The sequence below is a fragment of the Varanus komodoensis genome, unplaced genomic scaffold, assembly GCF_004798865.1.
Source record: "Varanus komodoensis strain SLA01 unplaced genomic scaffold, ASM479886v1 scaffold11, whole genome shotgun sequence".
In the NCBI taxonomy this organism is placed as follows: Eukaryota; Metazoa; Chordata; class Lepidosauria; order Squamata; family Varanidae; genus Varanus; species Varanus komodoensis.
The window spans coordinates 26781495-26805559 of NW_025335317.1; the positions used below are offsets into that span (position 1 = coordinate 26781495).

A 24065-nucleotide genomic window follows, 5' to 3' on the forward strand; every position below is an offset into this window, starting at 1 on the left:
TTGCAGAGGTACAGTGGTTTCCTTTAGGCCATTGAGCCCAGATTTGAACAGAGGATTTCCTGATTGGGCTCTTAGCTACTAAGCTACATCACATTTTTATCATCAAAAGAGGGACAGGGGGTAAAATTGTTTATTTATTTATAAAAGATATGTGCCACTTTTCCATGAAACCAGGCCCAGATATTCTTTACAAGATATTCTGCAGCATTATAACAGGAATTTGGAAGGACACAGCTGATGATGTGGGTGATTAAAGTTAATGATTAAAGCCTGCTGCCCACTGAAGCTTTGAACAGTAACCCCAACTCAGCAGCTTTGCATGCTGAAGTCCCAGGTTCAATCCCTGATATCTCCAGGTTAAAAAAAAGGTCAGGTAGCAGATGCATGAAAAGACATAGAAAGCCATTACAGATCAGAGCAGACTGGGTATAGAACTTTATGTTCAGGGATCTGGCCCTCCTGGGTTCTCCAGATGGGAATTCACCCTTCCCCTTCACGTTCCCGCAGCTATCAATCATTCGTCAGTTTTCCAGTTATGTGCAGTTTTTCCCATTCTGAAAGGTTGAAATGCCTTTCTTATGGCTTTGTTACTGGCAGTAAGAGCTTTAACATGCAACCCTATGCAAGTTTTTAATAGAAAAATGGCCTCTAGCTCCTGGCATACTCCTGACAGCACAGGAGGAAGGGGCATGCTGAGAGCTGTGTGTCTTTTTTTTCTATCTAAGCTGGCAAAGGATTGCACCCTTAAACTACAATATGCTTGTATTTTTGGCCCTACCCCAATTTCCTTCAACCCCATACACTACTGAAAGGTTATAATTAACATTTATATACCACTTTATCTACTAAAAAGTCATCAAGACAGTTACAACAATTTAAAACAATACAACCCAAAAACAGTAACAAGAATATTAAAAACTCTAAATCCATGGAAAGTACACATATTTCAAAGGCTAACTTGAAATTATGACTCCAGACATTCTCAAGTCCAAGGAAGTGGGAAACAATATATTCTTGATGGGACACATGCCATCATTCAGAAGGAATGTAGGTGAAAGCCATCTTATTACCTTTGTGGGTAATGGCATCCTCAGATATTTATTAGGACAGGTTCAGAGACATGTGTGATCTCTCAGGTCTGCCACAGCCATTTAAGGTGTGATCTTATGCAATTAGATAGGGGGAAAATGGCCTACATTCCCAGCAGACCCTAGATAGCATAGTTGGCTGGGACAAGCTGGGAATTGTAGGCCTTTTCTCTCATTTAAACTTGCATTGCATCGGACCCCTATGGTTTTAAAGGTTAAGACTAACACCTTGAATTGAGCCTAGAAAGCAACTGGCAATCAATGCAGGTCTTTTAGGACAGGTGTCACAAGATTCCAGTTCTACGCACTGGTTAGCAGCCTAGTTGCCATATTTCACGCAACTGAACCTTCCACACCAATTGGTAACTATTTACTCAAAACAAAATCCCACCTTAGAATTTACTCCTTGCTCACTGTGCACAGAAATCCATGTGCCTATTCACTGAGAAGACAGCCCCAGTAAATACAAAAGAAGTTATTTTCAAGCAAAGAGATTAGGGCTGCATCTTTAGTGTGATTGTTCTGGAATGTTTCATTTGAGTCTTGTCTCTAGAAGAGCCAATTCTATAATGTTAGAAGGCCTACTTCTATAGTGTGTGAATTATATAAATGCATTTGAGCATATGAAGAACTTATTTCCTTGGTAATTTAAAGCCTTGCTCCATCTTACATCATCACTGTCATTATCACAAAAGCATGTTGGGAAATCTGAAGTTCCTCCAAAATAGGCATTGACTATGTAACCCTCCCTCTGTCCATTCTTGATCTTACCTCATCTCATTTTTCTTTGTTCCTAGGAGTTAAAGGGGGAGAAACAGGAACAATGAACCACTGAAGGCGACACAAGATAAGCAAAGATAAAGTCTGGCTGAAGCTCAAGCTTTGCCCATGGGGACAAGATCATGGCTCTGTGATGAAATTCACCTTGTTTAATATGCAGAAGATCCCAAGTTTTCTCCCTATCACACCCTGCCCATCCTGGTGCTACAATGAACCAAAACTCTTCCCCTAACCAGTTACCTTTCCTCTTTCCAGAAATATCTTTTTACAAAAAGTAACAAACCAAGGTATACCTCTATTATGTTCCTCAGGAGATTTGGCCTGTAGGCAGACTTTGGTGAGCATGGTAGTATCATGCAGCGATAAAGAACCCAGGTGGTGGCAATACAGTATCATTGCTTAGAGCAGCCATATCTAAAGATTGCTGAGCCATGATGTCCAAAATTCAGGAGGAGGAGGAGAAAAGGGAACACAGAACACTGCTTGTCCTGTTGAGTTTGAAGCTAAAACCATCAAACATTCTGTCAATGATCTTCAGCCTCCCTTGGACAACCACCCCTCCCTGTCACAGAACTTGCACAAGAAGCCTATACTTTTTTAGACAGTCCCCCAACCTAAAGCAACTACCTAGTAGCACGAACAGGCCATAGATCAAGGATATAAACACAATGTTCAGACTCTGCAACCATTTCAGATGCCAGCTCTGTCCTCTTGCCTACTTTGAAAACACTATTTCAGGGCTTTATAACAGCATCCACCTCACCGTGGGTGCATCCACCTCTTCATCTTCTAATATGATCTATATACCATCATTGGTCAGCAATGCCCTCATCCTTTCTATACAAGACAAATAATGGTCACAAATCTGGTATCAAAAATTGCCATTTTCAGAAACAATAGCAGCCTCCCGGGACGCTCCCAATGGACGTTAACATGGCTCTTTTGAAGCAAAGGTGAAAAACTGCTGAGTTAGAATGCATCACCAGGTTAAATTCTATTGTCAGAGGCTTGACTTATGGATTTTATCACACCAAACACTTGGTTTACCTAGTGCTAGGATGTTATCAGCAAAAGCTGGGCTATGTGTGACCACTGTTCATGTGATTGTCACCACCAGTACTTTCCGCACTGAATTTCTTAACTGTTTTTCATCTGTACCCCCACCCCAACCCCAACCCCATGTAGTGTATAAACAATGAGACACACTCCATAATATTCCATGCAACCAATGAGGGGGTTATATTCCACAAAAGCTAATTTTAAAATAGGATTAGTCTTAAGATAACACAAGATTCTTTGCTGTTTTTGCTACAATAGACTCACAGAGCTGCCCTCTGGCATTGGGCTTCTTTAGATTTCCCTTCGTCTTTGCCTAGATAGCAAAGAGGACTGTGCTCAACCACAAAGCCGTAGGTGGGCCTCTCCTCATACGTGAAAGCTGCTTGTTTAATTTATATCCTACCTCTTTTCCTTCCATGGAACTCAAGGTGGCTTACATAATTCTCCTCCTCCCAGATCTCCTGCCTTCCAGTCCCACAACCACTACATCACACCGGCTTACACCATTGAGTGAGCTGGTTTGATTTGTTTGATTTTTAAAACCAACTGACTACTCCTCAACTTCCCTTGGCTTGAAACTTTAAAAATATATTAGACTGAAAGCCAGACTTTGCTTAATTCTCTTATCTAGCCTGTAAGTGCTTTCCCATGCATCGCTCTGCCTGGTAAGCACACTGACCTGGTTGTTAAAGAGTTTAAAGGAGGCTCTGAAACAGGGCGCCATCCTTCCCCATACATAAGAACGTAACAGAAGAATGTAAGAGCAGCCACAAGTGGGGAGTGAGTGCAGTAGCACCTTTGTCATGCTTCCCACAGGCATACTGCCTCTGATACTGGCAGCAGTTTAGCATCATCAGTCCTAGTACCCACTGATAATGGCACCCTCCATGAATTTGTCTGATTTCCCCTTAAAGCCATCCAAATTGGTAGCCTTTCACCTATTCTGAATCTCCCATCAATCATGGGATGACTCCATTGAGTTCCAGTATTATGCATGAGAAGAAATGTCTCCCTATCCATTTTTTCCACATCATGCATAATTTTTTTACAGTTCTATCACGACCCCTTTCACTTGTCTTATAAGTTCCATATTGTAACCTTTCTTCATAGGGGAGTTGCTCCAGCCCTTTGATCATTTTAGAGTACAATCCTGTGTAGAAACTGTCTACAACCTCCATCTTTCCCCAGTTTTTTTCTTTCTAAATATACACAGGATTACTGCACATTTCTCAAGTCCACATTATCCTCTTCTAGGTGCAGTGATCAGATCAATACAGTTTTCCAAGTGTGGTTGCACAAGAGATTTGTATAAGGGCAGTATGATATTCGTAGCTGTGTTTTTAATATTCTAGGAAACGTTGAATGGAGAAGAGGAGGAAGACCAAATAATGAGATTGATGGACACGAGAAAGGAAGCCACAACCTCAAGGACAGGATATTTTGGAGGACATTCATTCATAAGGTCACCATAAGTTAGAGACAAATTGATAGCAATAAATTTTGATGCCTTTCTTAATTATATACCTAACAAGGAATTAGCCCTTTTCACAGTAGCCATACACTAGGTTGACATTTTTATTAAGCTGTCCACCATAATTCAAGATCTCTTCCTTGGTAAGTCCCCACTAGCTCAATTATCCTCAATGCTTATGTAAATGGAGAACCTTTTGCATAATTTACTTTTACACTGAACTGAATATGCCATTTTAGTGCTTTTTCTCCCCATTTGGAGATATCGTTTTGGAGCTTCTCATAATCCATTTTTGTTTTAGCTACCCTAAATAATTTTCTGTTGTGTGGAAACTTGGGAGTGTCATTGTTCACTCCTAGTAACAGATCATTTATAAACTAGTTAAAAAACAGATCTCTGTTGGATTCTACTGATTACTTCACTCGTTTGGGAGAATTTGCCATTTCTACTCTCTGCTTTCTATCAATTTATTTACCTATCTTTCTAAAATTATTTCTAAACCATCTTCAAGGGTAGAATCCACTCAGGATGGCATACAAAATAACATACAATAATTTTAAAAATTAAAAGTCCAATCCATAAGATGACCCTTCCTCTTATTCTATGAGTGCTAAGGTAGCTCAGTAGTCCTTGGTGAAGGACTTCAGCAAAGGCCGTTTGGAACTCCAAGTCTATCCCTGCCCACCTGTTTCTTGACACTCCCAGAACGATAAATGGTTAGTGAGATAGAACTTACCTACGTGGATGCCTTTTTAATTTTTTTTCAACACGGCTTGTCCTTCTGTGTGCCTGTTATCAATTTACTCAGAGCAGATGTTAATATAACCAACTTGTCATTTCCCAGATTCTCCCTGGATCCCTATGGAAAAATTGGCATTGTATTGGCCATTTTCTAGTCTCTGATCTTAGGGACCATATTCCATATTTTTGTTGGAAGACTGGCAATTTCAAATTTCATGGCTACTATGTGTTAGCTTCAATTTGTCAATAAGGTCAAAACATGCATCCCTTGCCACCACTATCTGCTTGGGTTCCTTAGACTCGCTTCCTGAAACAGACACAGGTATGTGCCCCACATCCGAGGTGAAGGAAGATGAAATAATTCAGCTTTTGCACAGTCTCCATCAGAACACCTTTAACCCCATTGTCACCCAATGTTATCTAACTCTGTTGTCATCCACAAAAGCCATGAACTGGATTCCCCATATATTTAAGTTATGAGCTGTCAATATTTAAATCCAGTAAGAATTTAATATGCTGGTGCCATTAGAAACACTATGTGGGTGGTGGTGGTGCTAACACAGGTTTCTTATGCATGGTCCTACTTCACAGGGTGGAGATAAAGACGTACCAGCTTGTCACAGGTGCTCTCTAGATGTTGAGAACAGCTTCTCCGATCAGGCCTGGTCACCATGGCCAATGGCCAGGGATGATGAGAGTGGCAGTCCAAAACATCTGGATGGCACCAGGCTGGAGAAGGCTACTCAAATATTTCTAGTTGAAAGGACCAGGAAGCAGTTGATGCAAATGATCTGCAACCAGTCAGAACAGACAGTAACTGTCTAGATAGAATGACTTGGTATAAGGCAAGTTTCTACTTGAGTTTGCCTATGATTCCCTCTCCCACAACTATTTTCAGTCTATCTGCAGAGAAGTTTCAGAATTCTCAATTATCAGAGCCAGTCTATGTGAAATAGAGAGCAAGCATATGCAACAACAATACAGACAACAGAAAAATCAGTGCTGTAAAGTCAGACAAGCCTTGTTAAAGTGTCCATGCAAATGTCCCACAGCCTGGCTTACACACTTCCTTTGACCCAATAAATGTAGCAAGTAGCCAAGTTCTGATTAAACACTGCAGATACCCACATATACAGAATTATGTGGCAAGACTTTTAGGTCAGACAGCCTAGCTGTCAAATTGCCTTTAGCTCTAGTCATGGAATCATAGAAGAAAAGAGTTGGAAGGGGCCAAGAAGGCCATTGGGTCCAACCTTCACAAATATACAAACATTTGAAAAATATTGCATTCATATAAATGGCCAGATAGACTGCATAGTTATAAACCCCCTTTACTGCACTCTTCCCCAGCAAGTTGCCCTTTAGATGCATCAAATAACAATTCCCATCATCCTTCATCCAGCATGGTCAAATGCAGCATGGTGTACTGGCTAGGCATGATGAGAACTGAAGTCCTGCACATTCAGAGGATGCCAGGTTGGAGAAGGCTGTCGTACAGGACAGTCACTTAGCTAGAAGTGTCACTGAACTCAACAGGAGTAGTTCTGAGTAAACACACAGAAGGCTGCACTGTTTGTTTCTCTTTATGCATGGGGGCTACAGAGTAGCATTGAGCAAACTGATTGCAACTTCCTGGTGGAACATCCAAGTGCCTGCTGGTTTGGGAAATTCTTGCAAGAAAGCTAGACTAAGAGGATATAGACCTATGTGAGATCAATGAACATAGATTAGCCTGAGTTCTCCAGTGTGACACTGTTTTTTGTATGTGCCAAAACTCCTTGTCCTTCCTGATTTTTACTTAAAATTTGTTTCAGAGTTCAGATGCCACCTTTGCCTCGTACGAATTTAGGTTCTTGGCCAAGTTACTTTTCTTTTAATCTCATAAGACTGTCTACTGGGAAATGAGCGTTTTGTGAACACCCATGCTCATCATGGCAGCCACTTTGACTGGACATTGCAGCCATTTCGTGTGATCACCTGCAACACTCTCTCCAAATTTTAAATGTGCCCACCAACCTAAAAACTTAGGGGTCCCTGATGCCTAATCTGACACAGAGCCAGAAGAATATAAATTCTTAGAATATTTGCTCTATTTATATCCAACTTTGTATGTTTGCATCATGGAATTCAAGATAACAGGCATGAGATTTTTAGGTGGTCTCCTATCTGTGCTCTGACCAGTCGCAGATTTGCTTAGTGTCAACAAGGTGGCTGCATCATGTGCTCTCAGGCCATGCCTTTTCTCTTGCCATGTGAAGTTAAAATGTGTCAGTAAACCACAAAGGGTCTAGTGAAATACACATCCTTCCCCAACCAAGTGTTGCTATGCTGACTGTGAACAATAGGTGTGTTCATCTTCAAAGCAACAGGTCAGGGAAGGGTGAGACTGCTCAGGTCTCTACCATGGAAAACGTGCTGGAAAAGAAGGCAGTTTTCTTCTGCTCCCTACCTTAATCTTTAAGAACTCATAGATTTAGTGTCCACATATCACACATTGCACCGTTCTCATTAGATGAAGAACAGTGACCTTGATGAGACCTATTACCCATCCTCTCCTCACTTTCATGAAGATAATTCCCTTGACCCCATGCAAAATTCATGTTTCAGTTCTGCATTCCATTGGTTTTGTGACATCTTTCTTAAAGCATTCAGCTCCAAAAGTGAAATTCTCCCTTGGAAATTGAAAAGTTCATTTTCCTTTTGGTTGTGGTTGTTTTTCAGCTGGCCACGGAGCATTGTCCCTCAATTCATGGAGAAAGGTGTAGTATTACACTTCCAATAAGATATAAACCAAATCAGTTAATTTGTCTTTGTATATATAAAACAGTATGTTCCTTTAATTCATTCCATCTATCAAGGATGGAACAAGGATGCCGACTGTTAGAGTTACATGATTCCTCTTTTTCTTTTCTTCCTCCCCAACAGATCGAAGGAGAAACTTTTCCTTCTGTAGCAGGGATTGGTTTTGTCAAGCCAACTCCTCTTAAAGTGCAAGCGGAGGGAAGTTCTCTCCCCAAGAGAGACACTATGGATGGGGACTATTGAAATAGCCCTTGTCACCTTCAATGTCCACTTCTTGATCTGAGTCATCTGAGATGTCAGAATCCAGTTCTTCTTGTGAAGCAGGTGATGAGGTGTACCGTGACCTGCCAGGAGAAGCCACTTTACCCTGCTCAGGACTCGGGCAGCCTTCTTGTCTGGCATCCTGGTGACAATCACCATCTTCAGGCTCTTCTTTTTTGCTGGCTTGAGGGTTCTCCTGAAGGCAAACAAAGGAAATACAGAATGAAGAAGGAGAAGAATCTCCTAGGATAACCAAGCAAGGTTGGCGACAGGATAGGAAGGGGCTGACAGACATTAAACTACTTTTTCCATGGCAGAATTATTGTTTCCACAGTATATTGGGCTATTTATTAGTACATACAATTACCAGTAAAGTCCATAGCAGTGCCATCTGTACAAAGATCTTTCCAGTTCTTTGCCTACCAAATGACCTGCCACATGACTCTGGAGACAAGGAGCAGTCAAAGAGACAATGCAGGTGATCCCCAGACCAGTCCATCTGGGTTTTGTGTTGGATTTGCTCCATGGAAATTAATTTGAACAAACGCACTGAAAGTAAAAGGACTGCTTGCTCAGTGAATCTCAGCACTGACCATTACCACTTCATGGGGCACTGGCTTGTTTGGTAGGGATCAGCAGTCTGAATGACTGTGTGTAGTGGGACATGTGTGTGAATGGATAAGTATAAATGGGCTACCCCTCCCCTTTTCAGTTTTGGTCCTGCATCCTACAAGTATGTGTGTGCCCAAGTCACTTTCTTGGGCAGAATGTGGCCCTTAACCTTTAAAAAAGTCCCATCCCTGATTTATTTACTGTATGTATTCTCACATTTTTATCCTACCTTTCTTCCTCTGGCAAGGAACTCAGGGTGGCTTAGGGGGTTCTCCTCTTGCTCTCAATTTATCCTCACAACAGCTCTGTGACATATGCTATTCTGAGAGTCAGTGACCAACCCAAAGTTACCCCATGAGCTTCATGCCCAAGTGGAGACCTGGAAATACTTCCCCAGTCTCAGGCCCACTTTCTAACCACTACATGCTGCCACCCTAGAGCTTTAAATTATCTGTTCATCAGTGGCAAAAACCACAACCCCAATTAAAACTGGACTTGTACAACTCCTTCCCAATATATAAGCAGAGGGATACATAGCTAACATGAACAACAAGCAGTTTTGTGCTGTTCATGCCAGAATAAATCTGTTAGTACTCAGGGTGTCACAAGATTTTTTTATTTGTTTCCATAAGCTACCCCATGGAAATAGTAGACATGGACAACTTGGCATATCTGTTCTGGACTAGAAGAGAGAAATGCCCCCAGTCTTGTAATATATTATTGTGCAATCTCCTATGTATCATCGTATCATCACACATGCATAAGCCCCATTGACTTCAGTGTGACTTACTCCCAGGTAAGTGTGCATAGGATTGCAGCTTAAGTGTGTTTACTTTGATGTAAGCACCACTGAGTTCAGTAGGAGTTATTCCCACACAGGTATGCACCTGGGGGGGGGATCTTGGGGCAGACCCACAGGGTCCTGCTCCTCAGAATGAACTGGAGTGCCCTCAAACACAATAGGGCTGTCTTACTTGAGTCCTGAAGAAACAATTGTAATACGAGCACACTGCCATCTAAAGGGGTTGGATGGCCAGAAAGACTATTAAGTCCAGAGTCTACAATCACCTAGCTGTCCCACCATGGCTATCAAAAAGTTGTACATAATATTGATAGGTTTTTTTTAAATGTGGATGAATTACTCCCATCTAGGCACAACATTAGTCTCAGGTACCAACATAAGTTAATAGGTGACATGGGGACGTTTAACCCTATTAGTGACTGGGGGAAGGGGATAACTATTTTGGAATAAAGTAGAGTAGGAGGGCATGATTTTGCCTAAGCAACATTACATATTTTTCTGTATTTGGCTTCCTGACAAGTAACTGGAAAAGTGGGGTAAGGGGAAGGGAGTGTAGGAAAAAACATGACCAGAATGAATAGAAAACTGGGGGGAGGGGGGATCAGAGGCAGGTGAGTATCAAGTAAGCAAATGTTCTTAAAGCTTTCATGCAGATGAATGTTATGTAACTACCATCTCCCAGCCTGCTTACAGAGTAATTCTGAAAGTCGTTTTAAAATCTTATGAATAAAGCTGGTTATTTTAACTTTTTCCAGGCTGCCCTTCACTCCCAGAAAAATGGTTTCAAGGGAACTGTACAAAGATAAAATAGCCTTTATAAAATACAAACAGTAAGCCAGAAAAAAATGAGAGGAATTAAAAACTCTTTACTAATCAGTTAAAAACCCTACAAATAACATTAAGCTATAAACAGATTCAAATGCCCTAGGACAACAAACATTGGTACCCAAAGGATATAGTGTTGGTGACAATACAAACACTCTCCAAGAGAGGTGTGGGGGGCTACCAAAGTAAAGACCCTCTCCCAGTATCTTCACCTCTCAGAAAAACAGGAGAAAGCCCACACCCAACAATTCTACAGTAGTTTGGTATGGGAGGATGTGTCCTTTAAAGCATTTGGCTTGCAAGCCATTTAAGGCACCTTGAATTGGGTTCAGAAATTAAATGGCAGCCCATGCAAATTATTTTAGAATGGATGTGATGCAGTTCCACCTACACAAACCAGTCACAATTCTGGCTGCTGAATTCTGCCAGCTACCTGTATCTTTCAGACTGTCTTCAGGGCCAACCCCAAGCATAAGACATTACAGTTATCCATCCTGTAGGGTACCAGAGCATCAATCAGCTGTAGCCAGGCTAACTAATCCCTAGAGACATTTAACTAGAGTCACTGCCCACTGGAGTCAAAAGGATTATTCAGAAGGCTGTTTTCTTTCTGACCTCCCTAACATTGGAAAACATGCCTGTAAGTAATTCTCCCAAATGAAGGCATGGGGAGAGGTGTTTTCAGGAGTGAGGAACAAGCACCAGAAATAATAGTGAGAAGGAAGATCGTTCAGGAAAGTTTCAGTCTTTCATATCTAATCAGCGCATCTCACAAAAGCAGAGTCAATACTTCGGAGCACTTAAAATTAGTGCCATCAAAAGCAACACTCCAGAATCCCAGATGAGGAAAGCCTCCAAATCAGCTGCCACAGACATCCAAAATCAAGTGAACCCATGAGTGAATAAGCAGAAATTCAATGAGCCAATTGTTAGAGGGAATCTGTGCCCACCTGTTTCAAGCGTCTCCATTTAGCCCGGCGATTCTGAAACCATGTTTTAACCTAAAAAATTAAGGGGAAGAAGGGGAAAGAGACATTAACAGGAAATGATCAATAGAAAGTTCTGTGCAGCAATTCTAATATACACAACTTTAAATAAGCCTCAAATACAGTGAGATGACTAACTGCACACAGGCTATAATCCTATACTCACTTATTTGGAAGAAAGTCTTATAGAACAGAGTGGGATTTGCTTCTCAGTAAACACACATAGGGTTGGGCTGCCTCTAGGAACTGTTGTTTTAAAAAAGGCTGCTTCCTGTTTCAGAGAAATGTGCTGAATCTTATTTCAAAAGTGACATGCAATTTAAAGTGAAGGAAACCTTATTTCAAATTTTGCTCCTGAACTATGGGCACCCATTAATAAAAACAGCAAATAATAACAATGATAACTCTTTTCTAAAGCATATGCAAATTCTAGCAAGGATCTTAAACAGGTGGCGGGAAAGGAAGGTGATTGTTGTTTAGTTTACTCAAATTGCTCTACTGTGCCTCTCTGAACAGGGCTGGATGGCAGGCAAGTTAGCATTCTCTAAACTTTTCCTGAGTGGGATATCTCAGTTCAAAACTTACTTTATTTATTCATTAAAATCTTTCCCATCCCCATCCCCTACGAACATCTCTGAACTGTGAGATGACAAACCTCCCTGAGTTTACCTATGTACTGCTCACCTGCCTCTCACTGAGCTGTAGCATCTTTGCCAGGCGCTTCCTCTCAGGTGGAGAGAGGTACTTCTGTGTTTCAAATTTTTTCTCCAGCTCGATGGTTTGGTCATTGGAAAAACGCACCTGACCTCCTTTCCTCTTGTGCAGTGGCCGCTGCATGAAGGGGCTCCACAGCAGTGGCTTTCCTGCAGGAGGCAGACAGAGTGTAAACAAGAAACTGCAGGTTGCCCCATTAGCCCAACCTTCGGTTCACCTTAACACCCTCTACCAGATGAACAGTCTTCAGTGCAATCCCAATAGATCATCTACTTTCTCCTAACTCTTTTCCAACTCCCAGTGATGTTTCATTGGAAGTGACCTCACTCCCCTCTCTTCCTCCAGAACCCCATACAATATTCTGTAATATGGACAACTGGCACAAAGTGAACCTTTGCAGAACCAAATTAGGGTTGTATCCAATGCTAGTCCTTAGAGCAGACCCAACAAAATGAACATTAGTCATGACTAACTTAAAACCAGTTCATTCCAGTCAGTCCACTCTAAATAGAACCAGCATTGGCCACAACACCTCAATTTGAAATACCCACTTAGGAAAGGTGAGCAGGAAGCCCACCCACTCTTTGATCATTCGTATCCCTTGTTTAATTTAATCGCTTGAAAATCTTTGCAGACACCAAGGAAGTCCTCCCAAGAAAGCACACAGAAACAACAAAGGACATGCCATCGTAAAAGAGGTTTGCACATTCAGAAGAGGTTGAAGCCACTCTCCTACACTTTCTCCAGGAGTAAGTCCCACTGAAGTGGAACTGAGTTCTGAAAAACAAGGGTAGGATTGTGCTGTGCATTTCTCTGCAAAAGCTGAGATAATTTCATTTTGGTAAATGTATCCTGGTTTTGCCTTCTCACATCCAAAAAGGCACAATATATTAACATGATAAATTGTGGCTCCTTAACAGGATCTTGGATTAACAGTATCTTGTAGCTCCTTAAAGGCTGACGTACTTATGATATATTTTTATGCATGTTCAGACTGGAAAAAAAGACTTACTTAAATGCTTAGGATTGTGCCTTTAATTATTATGACAATTATAAGGTTTCATTGACTAACATATCTGTACCCATGGAAATCATTCATTTACTTTACCTACATGAAGTTTATCACCTTTCTTAAACAGTCCCTTACAATATACAACTTCAATATTTACGAGAAAAATGTAATTCTTCCAAGGTTAACACATTTGAATTGCTGTGAGCTGCCCAGAAAGCCTTCTGGCTGGGTGGGGGGAGCATACAAATGCAATGAATAAATCAATAAATAATTAAGGTCTGGGTGCTGCCCAGCTTTCTGGATTTGAGATCCACACTATTTCCCAGGAGACGCTAAATGGTACCTTTGGGTTTCAATGGTGATCAGCATGCCACCTACAGCATAATCACATCTATTCACAAGTAAAACCTATTGAGATCCATGGGCCTTAGTCACAGGTACAAGTTTATGGGACTGTGTTTTTGAGTCCCTGTTCCACTGAACTCAAGGGTGTCTGAAATCCTCCAGAGCTTCTTTAGATTGTATCATCAATTAATTCATCACATTCATCTAGTGATGTAGAGGTGGCATATCCTTGGTATCAAACTCTAATACATTTTTTAAAAAAAACCTTTAGGGTGCTGTTCTATGCATATTTTGTCAGAAAAAAACTCTAACATTCCCAGTATGCCCCAGCCAGTAATGCTGGAGGTTACAGGACTTTTTCTGCCAAAACTTTATCAGCTTTATATCCCATCATTTTTTCTTACACAAAACTCACAGTGGCTTACATCATTCTCCTCCTGCTGTTCTCAGTTTTGTCCCAACAAGAATCCTGTAAAGTAAGTGGGTCTGAGAGTCTGTGACTGGCCCAAAGTCACCCAGTTGGCTCCATGGCTGAGCGGGGACTAGAACCCAGTTCAATGAGTCCCAGTCTTGCACTCTTAACCACTAAACCACACTGGCTCTTAATGGAATTTAAAACTCTCTCACAAGACAATCCTATACATGACTGCTCAGAAGTAGGCCCAGTGAGTGCTGGTGAAGTGGCTAGAGTATTGGACTAGGAACCTAGGAGATCCAGGTTCTGCTCTCCACTCAACCCAGAAGTTCACTGGATAACTTTGGACCAGTTGCTCACTTTCAGCCTAGCCTATCTCATAGGGGTCTTGTTCTGGGGATTAAAAGGAGCTATGTAAACCAGCTTGGGTTCCTCACAAGAACAAAAAGGCAGGAAATACACACAGTGTAATACCACTAATAATAATTTAGGTTTGTATAAGATTGCCCACCCCCCTCCACAGAGAGAGATATTAAATTGCAGAAGCAGCCATTAATAATAGCCCCTGTCAATTCCACTCAAAATGGGACTTTGGGATTAAGCCATTTGAAGCTTGTTGAGCCCTTAACCAGAAAGCCAGGGGAGTGCCAGGTGGTTCACCGGATGTTAATCTGGGTAATTAATCCATGGCTTTAAGGCCACACTGCAAGAGCATATTAGGTAGCCTGCGCCTTTTCCCTCCCAGGCCTGTCTCTTCCTTCTCTCATCACTTTCACCGATGGCCTTCTCTGAGCTGTACATCAGACAAGCAGAAAGGACAGTTACAGCTGCTCTGCAATAGGTTATGGTGACATTTCCGTCAATGTGTTTCCTGTTGGTCTCTCACAAAAAAAGAAGAAACAACACCCAAGGCTTCCTCCCTCCCTTGCACTGACTGCACTAGTACAAGGAAGCCACCCAATGCTGACTCCCACCCTGCACTGCTAGCAAAGCACAGCGGGATCACTGCGGCAGCCTTTGCCCTTGAGAAGGTCCAGGCTCCTGTTTTCAAACATGGTCAGGCAGGTGTTCCTGCAGAGCTCACATGCAGGATTTTGAGAGACCACTGACACTATATGGATTTTGGGATTCCTCCCCCCTCCAGTTTATCCCAATATTTAGTAAGTCCTCACTGCTTTTGAGCTTGGGAGGTTCCCTTAGCATTCATTTTAAAAGACAGGTCACGCCTCTGTTCATTTGGCGTTTCTCCACGCAGGGTGTTTAACTCATTGTGGGATAAGAGCATATCCTTTACATGGGGCTTTTTTCCAGGGTATTCTTTCTCTGCTTTGCTGCACCTTCTACTACACAGCCGTAAGGTGGTGCTGCAGTGAAGCACGATTTTGGAAACACCCACTCTGCTTCAGCACACTTTAGAGTAATAACTAAGAAAACGCTCATCATCCTCATACTAAGCCACAGAAATGCTTGGAAAACACAGGAGAGGCACTGGAGAACAATGATGTCATGTAAAGCCCCTGAAAACTACTGTGAGTTAGGAATCCTGGGCACACAATAAAAGCCTGATATACTAAAACTTTTGCACAGAGCCCTCAAAAACAGCCCCGTGCAGTTTTGTCCCTAGCATCTAGTTTCTCAGCAGTACTCACCCTGATACCTCTGAGGAACTAACTTGCAGGGCATGAGGAAAATAGGCTACCACCGCTGAGAGCAGCACTATTTTGTATTCAGATATACTGCCTCTCTACATGGAGGTTTCATTTAACCAGCATGGCTAACAGCAGTTCTGTCCTGCATGAATGCATCTAATCCTCTTCTAAAGTCATTTAAACAACTGCCTATCTCTCACAATAAACTGACCAGAAGATAGTAACACCTTTTCAAAAGTATTTCTCACAAAATTTCCTGAGTGTCTTTGCTCGTATTTGCCTTAAAGGAAAAACAATCTCATTCTCTTCTGCTTGCTAATACTGGGCTTTGCTGAGCGTATTTATGGGTTTACACTCTCTTTTTAAAATTGTGCTTAGTTAGAAGCACAAAGTAGTAGAATTAATTTTATTACCAAAGGCAATGGAATTAAGTAAACAGTAGCAGAGTGTTCCGTCTTTCATTTATATGGACACAAGAAACTAGAGCTCCCAATCATAATATGCATATTGGAGGCATACCCCCATGAGATTTTACAGGTGAGATTTAAGGTGGTGGTGAGGGGGATTTTTGTGTTTCTACCTTAAGGAGAAAACAAACCTACATTAGTTGGAATGTACCTTTTTTTAATTGGCTTCTTTTAGCCTACAATCCTTTACACTTTTACACAGGAGTAAGTCCCCTCTACCACAGCCAAGTAATACATTTAATCAGATTATATTTTTAAACCAGTGGGACTTCCCTGTGGTCTAAATGAGCTTGGGTACAAAGCTTGAAACCCTTAATTAACTGGAATTTGTATCCCAATCATAAGTGTGTTTCTTCAGATGTGAATACCATGTGGATCAATACATTATTTTCAGGTTTAATGTGTTTAAGAAAAAATAAGGTCCAGAGGGAGTTATTTCCAAATAATAGAGATCAGGGTGTAATTCAATAAAATAACAAAAATAATACTAAGAGGCTGCACAGTGCTTTTTGTATGTATTATCTAAGTAATCTGTACAAAGCTGTTGTCAAATAGTCTGCCTTCAATTATATTTTTTATTTATGTGCATATATGAGGAGGTGGCAGAATCTAAACATTTTAAATAAATAAATTATTTTTTAAAAAACACTAAAGATTTCAAATTAACAAGTTTATTGATCGTGATACACACCAGTTTAAGTGGTGTGGCTTCAAATCATTTTCTGATGGAATTCTGTCTTCCTCAGTTGCATCATAATAAAGCTACCTTCCTTTGCAGTAGTCTGAATTAAATTTGAAATTTCATAGATTCTGTATATTCAAGAGGAAACAGAGCACAGAGTTTTAGGCCTCAATGCCAAAACACTTTTATGGGCAAAATCCTGTTCAAATGCATTGTTTTGTCCAATAGCAAAAGTTTTTTTCTGGGCTCTTACTCAAATAAAATTATATGAAAGAGAGAGAGTGATAGAAAACATATACTGCAGCCTTAAAGGACCAAGAAAAACATAACATCTGTATAATGTTAGGGTGACTTATTTTATATTGTTAATTCGTTTTATATTTTTAATGTATTACATTTTAATGTTTTGTGAGCCGCCCCGAGGCTTTGGTGAATGGGGCGGCATAGAAATTTCCTAAATAAATAAATAAGGAGAATCACTAGTCACTTGCATCCCCATCTGAGCATAATTGTAAGTTTACTAGTTATCATTTTTTTAGATTTTTTTAAAAAAACATGTAATACACTATGGGCTTGTTCCAAAGGTTAAAAACACACAGGTCAGTTTGTTGGTCCAGTCAGATCAAAAGTCTATAGCCTAGGTCTGCCTTCAATGTTAGATGCTTTCAGGAAGCTTATGCAGTCACTGGACACTGCCTGTTTTCCAGCATCTCACAACCAGAATTAACAGCTGAGTTTGAAATTTTTGGTCAGTCTTGTCCTGTTCCATAAAAACTCTGCAAGGTAGGTTGATTTCTTATCCTGTTATTAAATTGAATGTCCTATTTTACTGATTGGTATTTATTTACAAAATTGAGATACCACTTCATATTCCAGGATGGAAATTTCAGAGTACTGAACAATAAAACATAAAACAAGTAGAATAAAACAGTATGTTAAAAACAAAATCCATAAGGCCTATTCTTAGTACACATGAAGAAAGTTCCAGAGGGTTATAGACACCACAGATGAAAAGCAATCCTACACATCAGGTTGCATGTGCCCAATCTTAGTGGTTAACTTAAATCCACTTTAAGAAACACTAACATGGGAAATAGCACACTGTGCCAATGAAGGTTCCACACTAACTTTAAGGGCATTTAGGATTGCAGCCTGACAATATTTCTATCAAGGTAAGGGGGTATAGGATTGCAGCACCCTACAGTGCAATCTTATATAATTCATCACAAAAGTGAGGTCCATTGAGCTCAAGAGAGCTTACTCTCAGGAAAGCAAGTATAGGATTGCAGTAATCCACTGCACAAACCAGATTGCCCTAACTTGGAATTGTCTAGTAAGATTTGCCAGATAAATACAAGATCTGCTCAGCATGAGCTTAATCATGTTTACAGAGCTCAGTGAACTTAACTCCTGAGTAGCAAGCAGGTTTAGGATCACAACAATTGTGAAGCTTGGGTAGTGGAAACAGAATGGATTAAATGACTCCTAACTTTCTGGCAATGAAATCAATTTGAGCAAATTCAGATAAGGGCTTTGTAACAGTCTTGTGAAGGCACAATTACTTAAGAAAATAACTTCCAACTGAACACTGTGGGATTTACTTCCAAGTAAGCACAAAGCAGAGCACACATGTGGATCACCTGAGTTTCAAACGGTCTCTCTGCTGGCTTGTGGGAGGGGAGCCACCTTCTTCAGAGCCTTTGAAATTGTAACATTGTTATTTTAGATTTCCTCAGGCTTTAGTAATTCTGGTGAAAACAGGTTATTTTTTTAAAGGAAGCAACAAGTTATTTTAGCTGTCATAAAGCTCCATCCCACACAGAGGAAATGAACAATATCAGAAAAACGGATCCGGGCTATCAGAAGCCGAGTGTTTCCTGAATTTGTCTGTATTGAGGATGTCGATAAAATAATCTGCAGTGTGCACGACTCCCGGGGAAAAGGCTGCTCTGGGCGGCCAGGAAAGCTCTGAACAGCTTCTGAAACCAGATTTTACTCCTATCACAAGCTCAAGATATCCTGTATGAACGGAAAAGGGCTGGCAACCTCTCAGACTGCACGAACTCAAGCCAGTCCCGCAATCTTAAACATTAGGTGGGGGTAGCAAGCAAAAACATGGGGTCAGGGTGTTGAACTGAGACTGGGGAGACCCAAGTCCTAGCACTAACTCGGCCAAGAGACTCACTGGGTGTCTTTGGGCCTATCACCACCCCATAGGACTATTGCACAGATAACACAGAGAAGGAAGAGGCATATTATCTACACCATCTCGGGCTGCCTGAAGAAAAGGAGCCCAAGGGAGTATACACAATCTTCTTCGTCTTCTTATAAATTATCATTTATAAATGCAATGAATAAATGCATGCAACATTACCATGGACATTGGAGTGGTCATAGTCTTTCCTCTCCTACTTTTAAGTAAGCACACACAAAAGGGCACTAGCAAAAAATAGGCAAGCGGTCTTCGCCTTCCTTGGCTCAGTAGTGAACCCAACATCCAACATTTGCCTAACATTTAAACCTGTTTTCCTGAAAACCAATCCCATGGCTTCAAATCTGAACATTTTTTAGCAAACGCATTCGATGCCTCCCGCCCCCACATCCTTTACAGAACAGAACTGCATAGGATAGATACAATTAAATGAGTAGCCAAGAAGTCCACCTGAAGGACACACACCTTGGTACATAAGGCCAACCAAATGATATTCATTTACTCACAGATGAGTATGAATTGGAGCCTTTATATTTTTAAATGCACACACTGCCATTAAATTCATTGAAATGTCCTTTCAAGCAAATATTTATGCATAGGATCAGCGGGGAAAGATAAACAGCTCTACCCTTGTTGATGGGTTGAGGGTTCAAGTTATTCATGGCAAGAGCAGCAACCTCAGGTTGCAGTTTCAGTTCTCTACACAGACACACACACTTGCATATTGTTTCCCCAAATTTCAGGTGTGTTAATCTGTTGTACCAAAAAACAGAAATTTAAAAAATAAAACAAAACGCTATGGCCCCTGAAATTATGAAGAAATTCTTTGCACAGTCACCTAGTAGAGGGAAACCGGCAGGAATTGCTTTGGAATGAACAAGTCCAGGGCTGCATTTAGGTGAGCACACCAGATGAGACAACCACTTTGACGGCCAAACAAAGTGGGCTGTCGCCACAAACGAAACATGGTGTTTCCAAGTGACTTCAGCCAGGACCTGCAGACCAGCAAGTGCACCGCGCCGAGCCCGGGGCTAAGGAAATCCGTTTCTGAGAAGGCGTTTATTCTGGAAAAATTAATCAGGAATTATCTGCTCATCAAAGTGTAAATAAAAATGTCACAAACCACTTACAAACTCCAGGCATCTGTGCTTGCACTGGTATTATCGCTGCACGTTCCTCGGTCTTTTTTTAATCTTATCTGGGTGTTTTCTTTAAACACACACACACACACACACACACGCGCGCATACATAAATATATACATTTATACACAATATAAATAATACATACATGATATAATTTTAATACATATAAAATCGATCGAACGATATATTAAACATTTCAATGGCGTAACCAAACTTCCCCATGATTTTGATTTTTGAGAGCTGAGTCGGCTGCTTAAGGCGCCTGCTACCTCGCGAGTGAAACGAACACCGAGTCGACGACTTAAGACGGAGAGCAAGGTAGAAGCCCGGGGCTAAAGGGCCTCGGCGGAGAGTCTTCCCCCGGGGTCGCCACACCGGATGAGGGGTCTTGAGCCTCCCAGCCTACCGCCACTCTCCCAGACTCAGTGCCACGAACACGGGCAGGGCTGAAAGTTGCTTACCCAGGGGGTCGTGCCGGATGAAAGCTTGCGCGTAATCGCTGACGGCACGAGGAAACGGGTAGAACGGGGGTCCGGGCGCCGGGCCATACGGCCCCGTCCCGTAGGCTGCCGCCGCCGCGGCCAGGTGATGGTGCGGGAAGGCCGGGTGGATAGGGGTCGGCTCGTAGATGGGGGTCCGGTAGGAGGCCACCAGGCTGGTGAAAGAGGAGTTGGGCGACGGCACGGCCGGCGGCGGCGGCGGCGGCACCGGCGCCCCCCTGGCCAGGATGTCGTCGATGTAGAAGGGCGTCGGGTGCACGGGCTGCAGTAACGGGGTGGGCGCGTACAGCGGGGGCAGAGCGGCCGGCGCGGGGGGCTGGTACTGCATGGCTGGCCCCGGAGCCCCCTGCGCGCCCGAGCACGCCGCTGGCCCAGCACCCGCCGCCCCGCTCCCGGCCCTGCTGCGCGCCCGAGCCCAGCGCCCCGACGCCGTCCGCGCTCCGACCCACAGGTTTCAAGCTGGCGGCGCCTTTGGGCGGAGCCGCTTCCTGCCGGGCGGGGGGCAGCCAATGGGCGGCCGCGAGCGAGGCGGAGCCACGCCCCGGCCCCCGCCTTTCCCGCAGCGCCAATCCACATGCGCGGGCGGCGCAACCGCCGGGCGAATCCACACGCCGCTCCGAGGCAGCCCAGCTGCTCCCGAGCGGCTTTCGAAAGTCGGCAGGAATGCGGCGGGGTCGCTCCCCAGGACAGCGGGAGGGGGCGGCTCAGTGACAAGCACTAATAACAGCACCGGCGCATGGTCCCAGAGGCCCCTTCCCGCCTTCCCCAGCCTCGCGTCCTCCAGATAGCCCGGCCGCAACTTCCCCACGCCGGATCACGTATATCGTGTAAACGGTCAAGGGCCGGGAAGGCTGGGGCGGAGCCGTAGTTCCGCAGAAGTTGCCGTTCCACGCGGCCGGAGGGCATCGAGTTTAGCGCCGGCTGTTGTATCGACCTTGCGGGGCTCGTGATTGGCTTGGGACAATCTGCCTCTCCCGTAGGGGCTCTTGAGACACCTCGCGGAAAACTGGGGATGGCTTTATCGAGGCCGGGTCATCTCCAGGCGAGCGCTAATTCAGCCTGTTGACAGACCGCCGGCTCTCCTCTACCCGGCTGACTCGTCGGGCATAGCCATCGTGTGTCTGCATCCGTAACCGTGCCATGCTTCGAGGGCGGTGTTTGGAGGGTCATAGGAGGAAGACGGGACTAGGTGAGAGGCAAAACAAATACGGTTGAGAGGGAATTAAAGGGGACCCCCACGACAACTTTCGCTAACACTGGATTTTCGTGAAAGAAATTAACAACAGTAGTCCTCAAAAGATTTACCAGCTCTTTCTAAACAGGTTTAGTGGAAGCAGGTTTTCCAGTAGGGACGAGGCCATCCCACTGTTTTGGACTACACATTCTCTAAGCCCTAGCCAGCAAGGCCGATGCAGGGGATACTAGAGGCTGTAGTCCAACATACTTGGAGGGCACCGGCTGGTCTATTCCTGTATATTTGAGTGGCTCCGTCTACACTCCGATCCCAGGCATGCTTCTTCGCCGGGCAGTCCAGGGGAACTTCGAAGACGTCCTGAACGGCGGGGTTTGCACCAAAATGCGCAGCCCAGTCCCGCCGTTTCTTTGACTCGAAAGTGGGTCCCACTGAATACGACAGGACTCTTCTCTCCCCCGCCCCCCACCCACCTCCAGCCAGTGTGTCGGAATAACTGCAAATCATGCTAGCAAAGGGAACTGGGACTACCGATCAGTTTCCAATTGAGTACCGCTAAACCCACGCGAAGAAGAAAAAGTGACTCCCAAGAAATGCCACCTTGCCTGAACTGGGCCGGTTTCATTCAGAGAAAGACAGGTACTTTTCTCTTAATCCAAGACGGGGGTGCCAATTTTGGATAAGCCTGGGAGCCACATCCAAGGGGGACCAAAGGAGAGGGGACCGAAAGCAGCAGCACAATTTACCTCACAGCTCTAATTGCCAGTCACTAAGGCTTAGAAGAGGTATTTCAAACTTTTGGGATGGGGGAAATGCACAAAAGCCAGGAAATGGAGTGGGGAAATGGAGAGAAAGACCTCTCTCTCTTTCTCCCTCTACACACAGAGACGGAATCAACCTGTGAAACTGATTGGGGGAAAGTTTAGGACAGACAAAAGAAAGTACCCCTTCACACATGTATAGCTAAATTATGGGATGCACTGCCACGAGAAGTAGTGATAGCCACAAATCTAGAAGGCATTAAAAAGGGATTGGACAGGTTCATGGAAGCAGAGACTATCAATGGCTACTAGCATCGCTAGCTCTGTGCTATCTCTCTATCAGAGCTGGCATGACTACATACAGAAGCTGCTGAGCAGCTTGCTCCCATCCTGCGAGCAACTGGTTGCCGCTTCGTGTATGGAATGCTGTATTAGATGGTTGAGAAGCGGGGAGACTGAGTGGGCTGGCCCGGGAAAGAGAGCAGGGCTGTGATCCCTCAAGGGCAGGATGTAGCCCTGGGTCTGGGGTCTTCAACCTGTCCTTAACCATTTCCTCTTCTAGAGTCCTTTGAAAATCCCATCGTTGCATTGGTTGAAACACTTGCCCTTCCCACTCTGGATACAATTCAGTATTTTTGAATAAAGAGCTCCACACACGCCTCCTTTGCCAAGTTTTTGCTGTTAGAAAAATTATCTACAGAAAAATTGGGAGACAATTACTTGAAAACACATATATATCTTTTTTCAACAGTTGACAAGACACCACAGGGGGATTGCTTAGGGAGGCAGTTGTTCCATTTGTGCGTTTATTTATTGTTGTCATGAAATATTCCCTAGCTGCACACGGGATGAAGCAGGAAAGAAACAGGAGAATTCAGAAGAAGAGGTGCTGCGGAGAGAACTGAAATAGAATTAAGTGTATCCCACAGCCCCCAAAAGGGCACTGATAATGAAATCAGCTCCATTGACTTCTATGGCATTTTCACTGAAGGGTGCTTCCTCTTAGGGAAGAGGCAGTTTTAAACAACTGCCAACACCTCTCCTCCCCCTTGTTTGCTTGTAGCTAATAAATATAATTGGGAGTGTGTGTGTATGATGAGGCCATGCTTTGGACTGTATTTCTTCTGTTTCAATTTATGTCCCTAAAGGTAGTGCTTTTTCCCCCCACCCTCCAGAGGAATTAGTTATTTTTTTCCTCTGGAAGCGTGGAATTTGTAGTTTGATTTACTTAGCACGCCTGCGAGGATATCAAGGATCATATATTAAGAAAAGAATATTCAAAACCCTCAGTTGCCCTTCAGAGTAACAAGGAGTCTGAAAGGAACTCATCAAGGATCGGCCCATCTCCTCCACTGGTGCATTTTCACAAGCAGCACCCCTAAAACATGAAGCTCAAGTATGAAGGAGATCCAAGCCCAGTTCACTGCATTGCAAGGGGTGAGAACCAAATAAACAGGTAGAGGAAGGAGAGAGAGATTATTCTTTTCTGAATTTTATACAGGCAATAGGCCTTGTTAAAAGGAAGTTTCACCAGCCAAGTTATTG

At 43.2% G+C, this 24065-nt stretch overlaps 1 protein-coding gene across 1 annotated transcript; it reads right to left on the reverse strand.

The window, feature by feature from the left end:
- Nucleotides 1-116: 116 nt before the first annotated feature.
- Nucleotides 117-20895, reverse strand: HHEX (hematopoietically expressed homeobox). Its single transcript, XM_044420668.1, has 4 exons — nt 20529-20895; nt 12112-12290; nt 11392-11442; nt 117-8398 (listed from the first exon to the last, which is right to left on the reverse strand). The coding sequence occupies exons 1-4, from the start codon at nt 20893-20895 to the stop codon at nt 8165-8167; spliced, it is 831 nt and encodes a 276-aa protein (XP_044276603.1). The 3' UTR covers nt 117-8164.
- Nucleotides 20896-24065: the final 3170 nt, after the last annotated feature.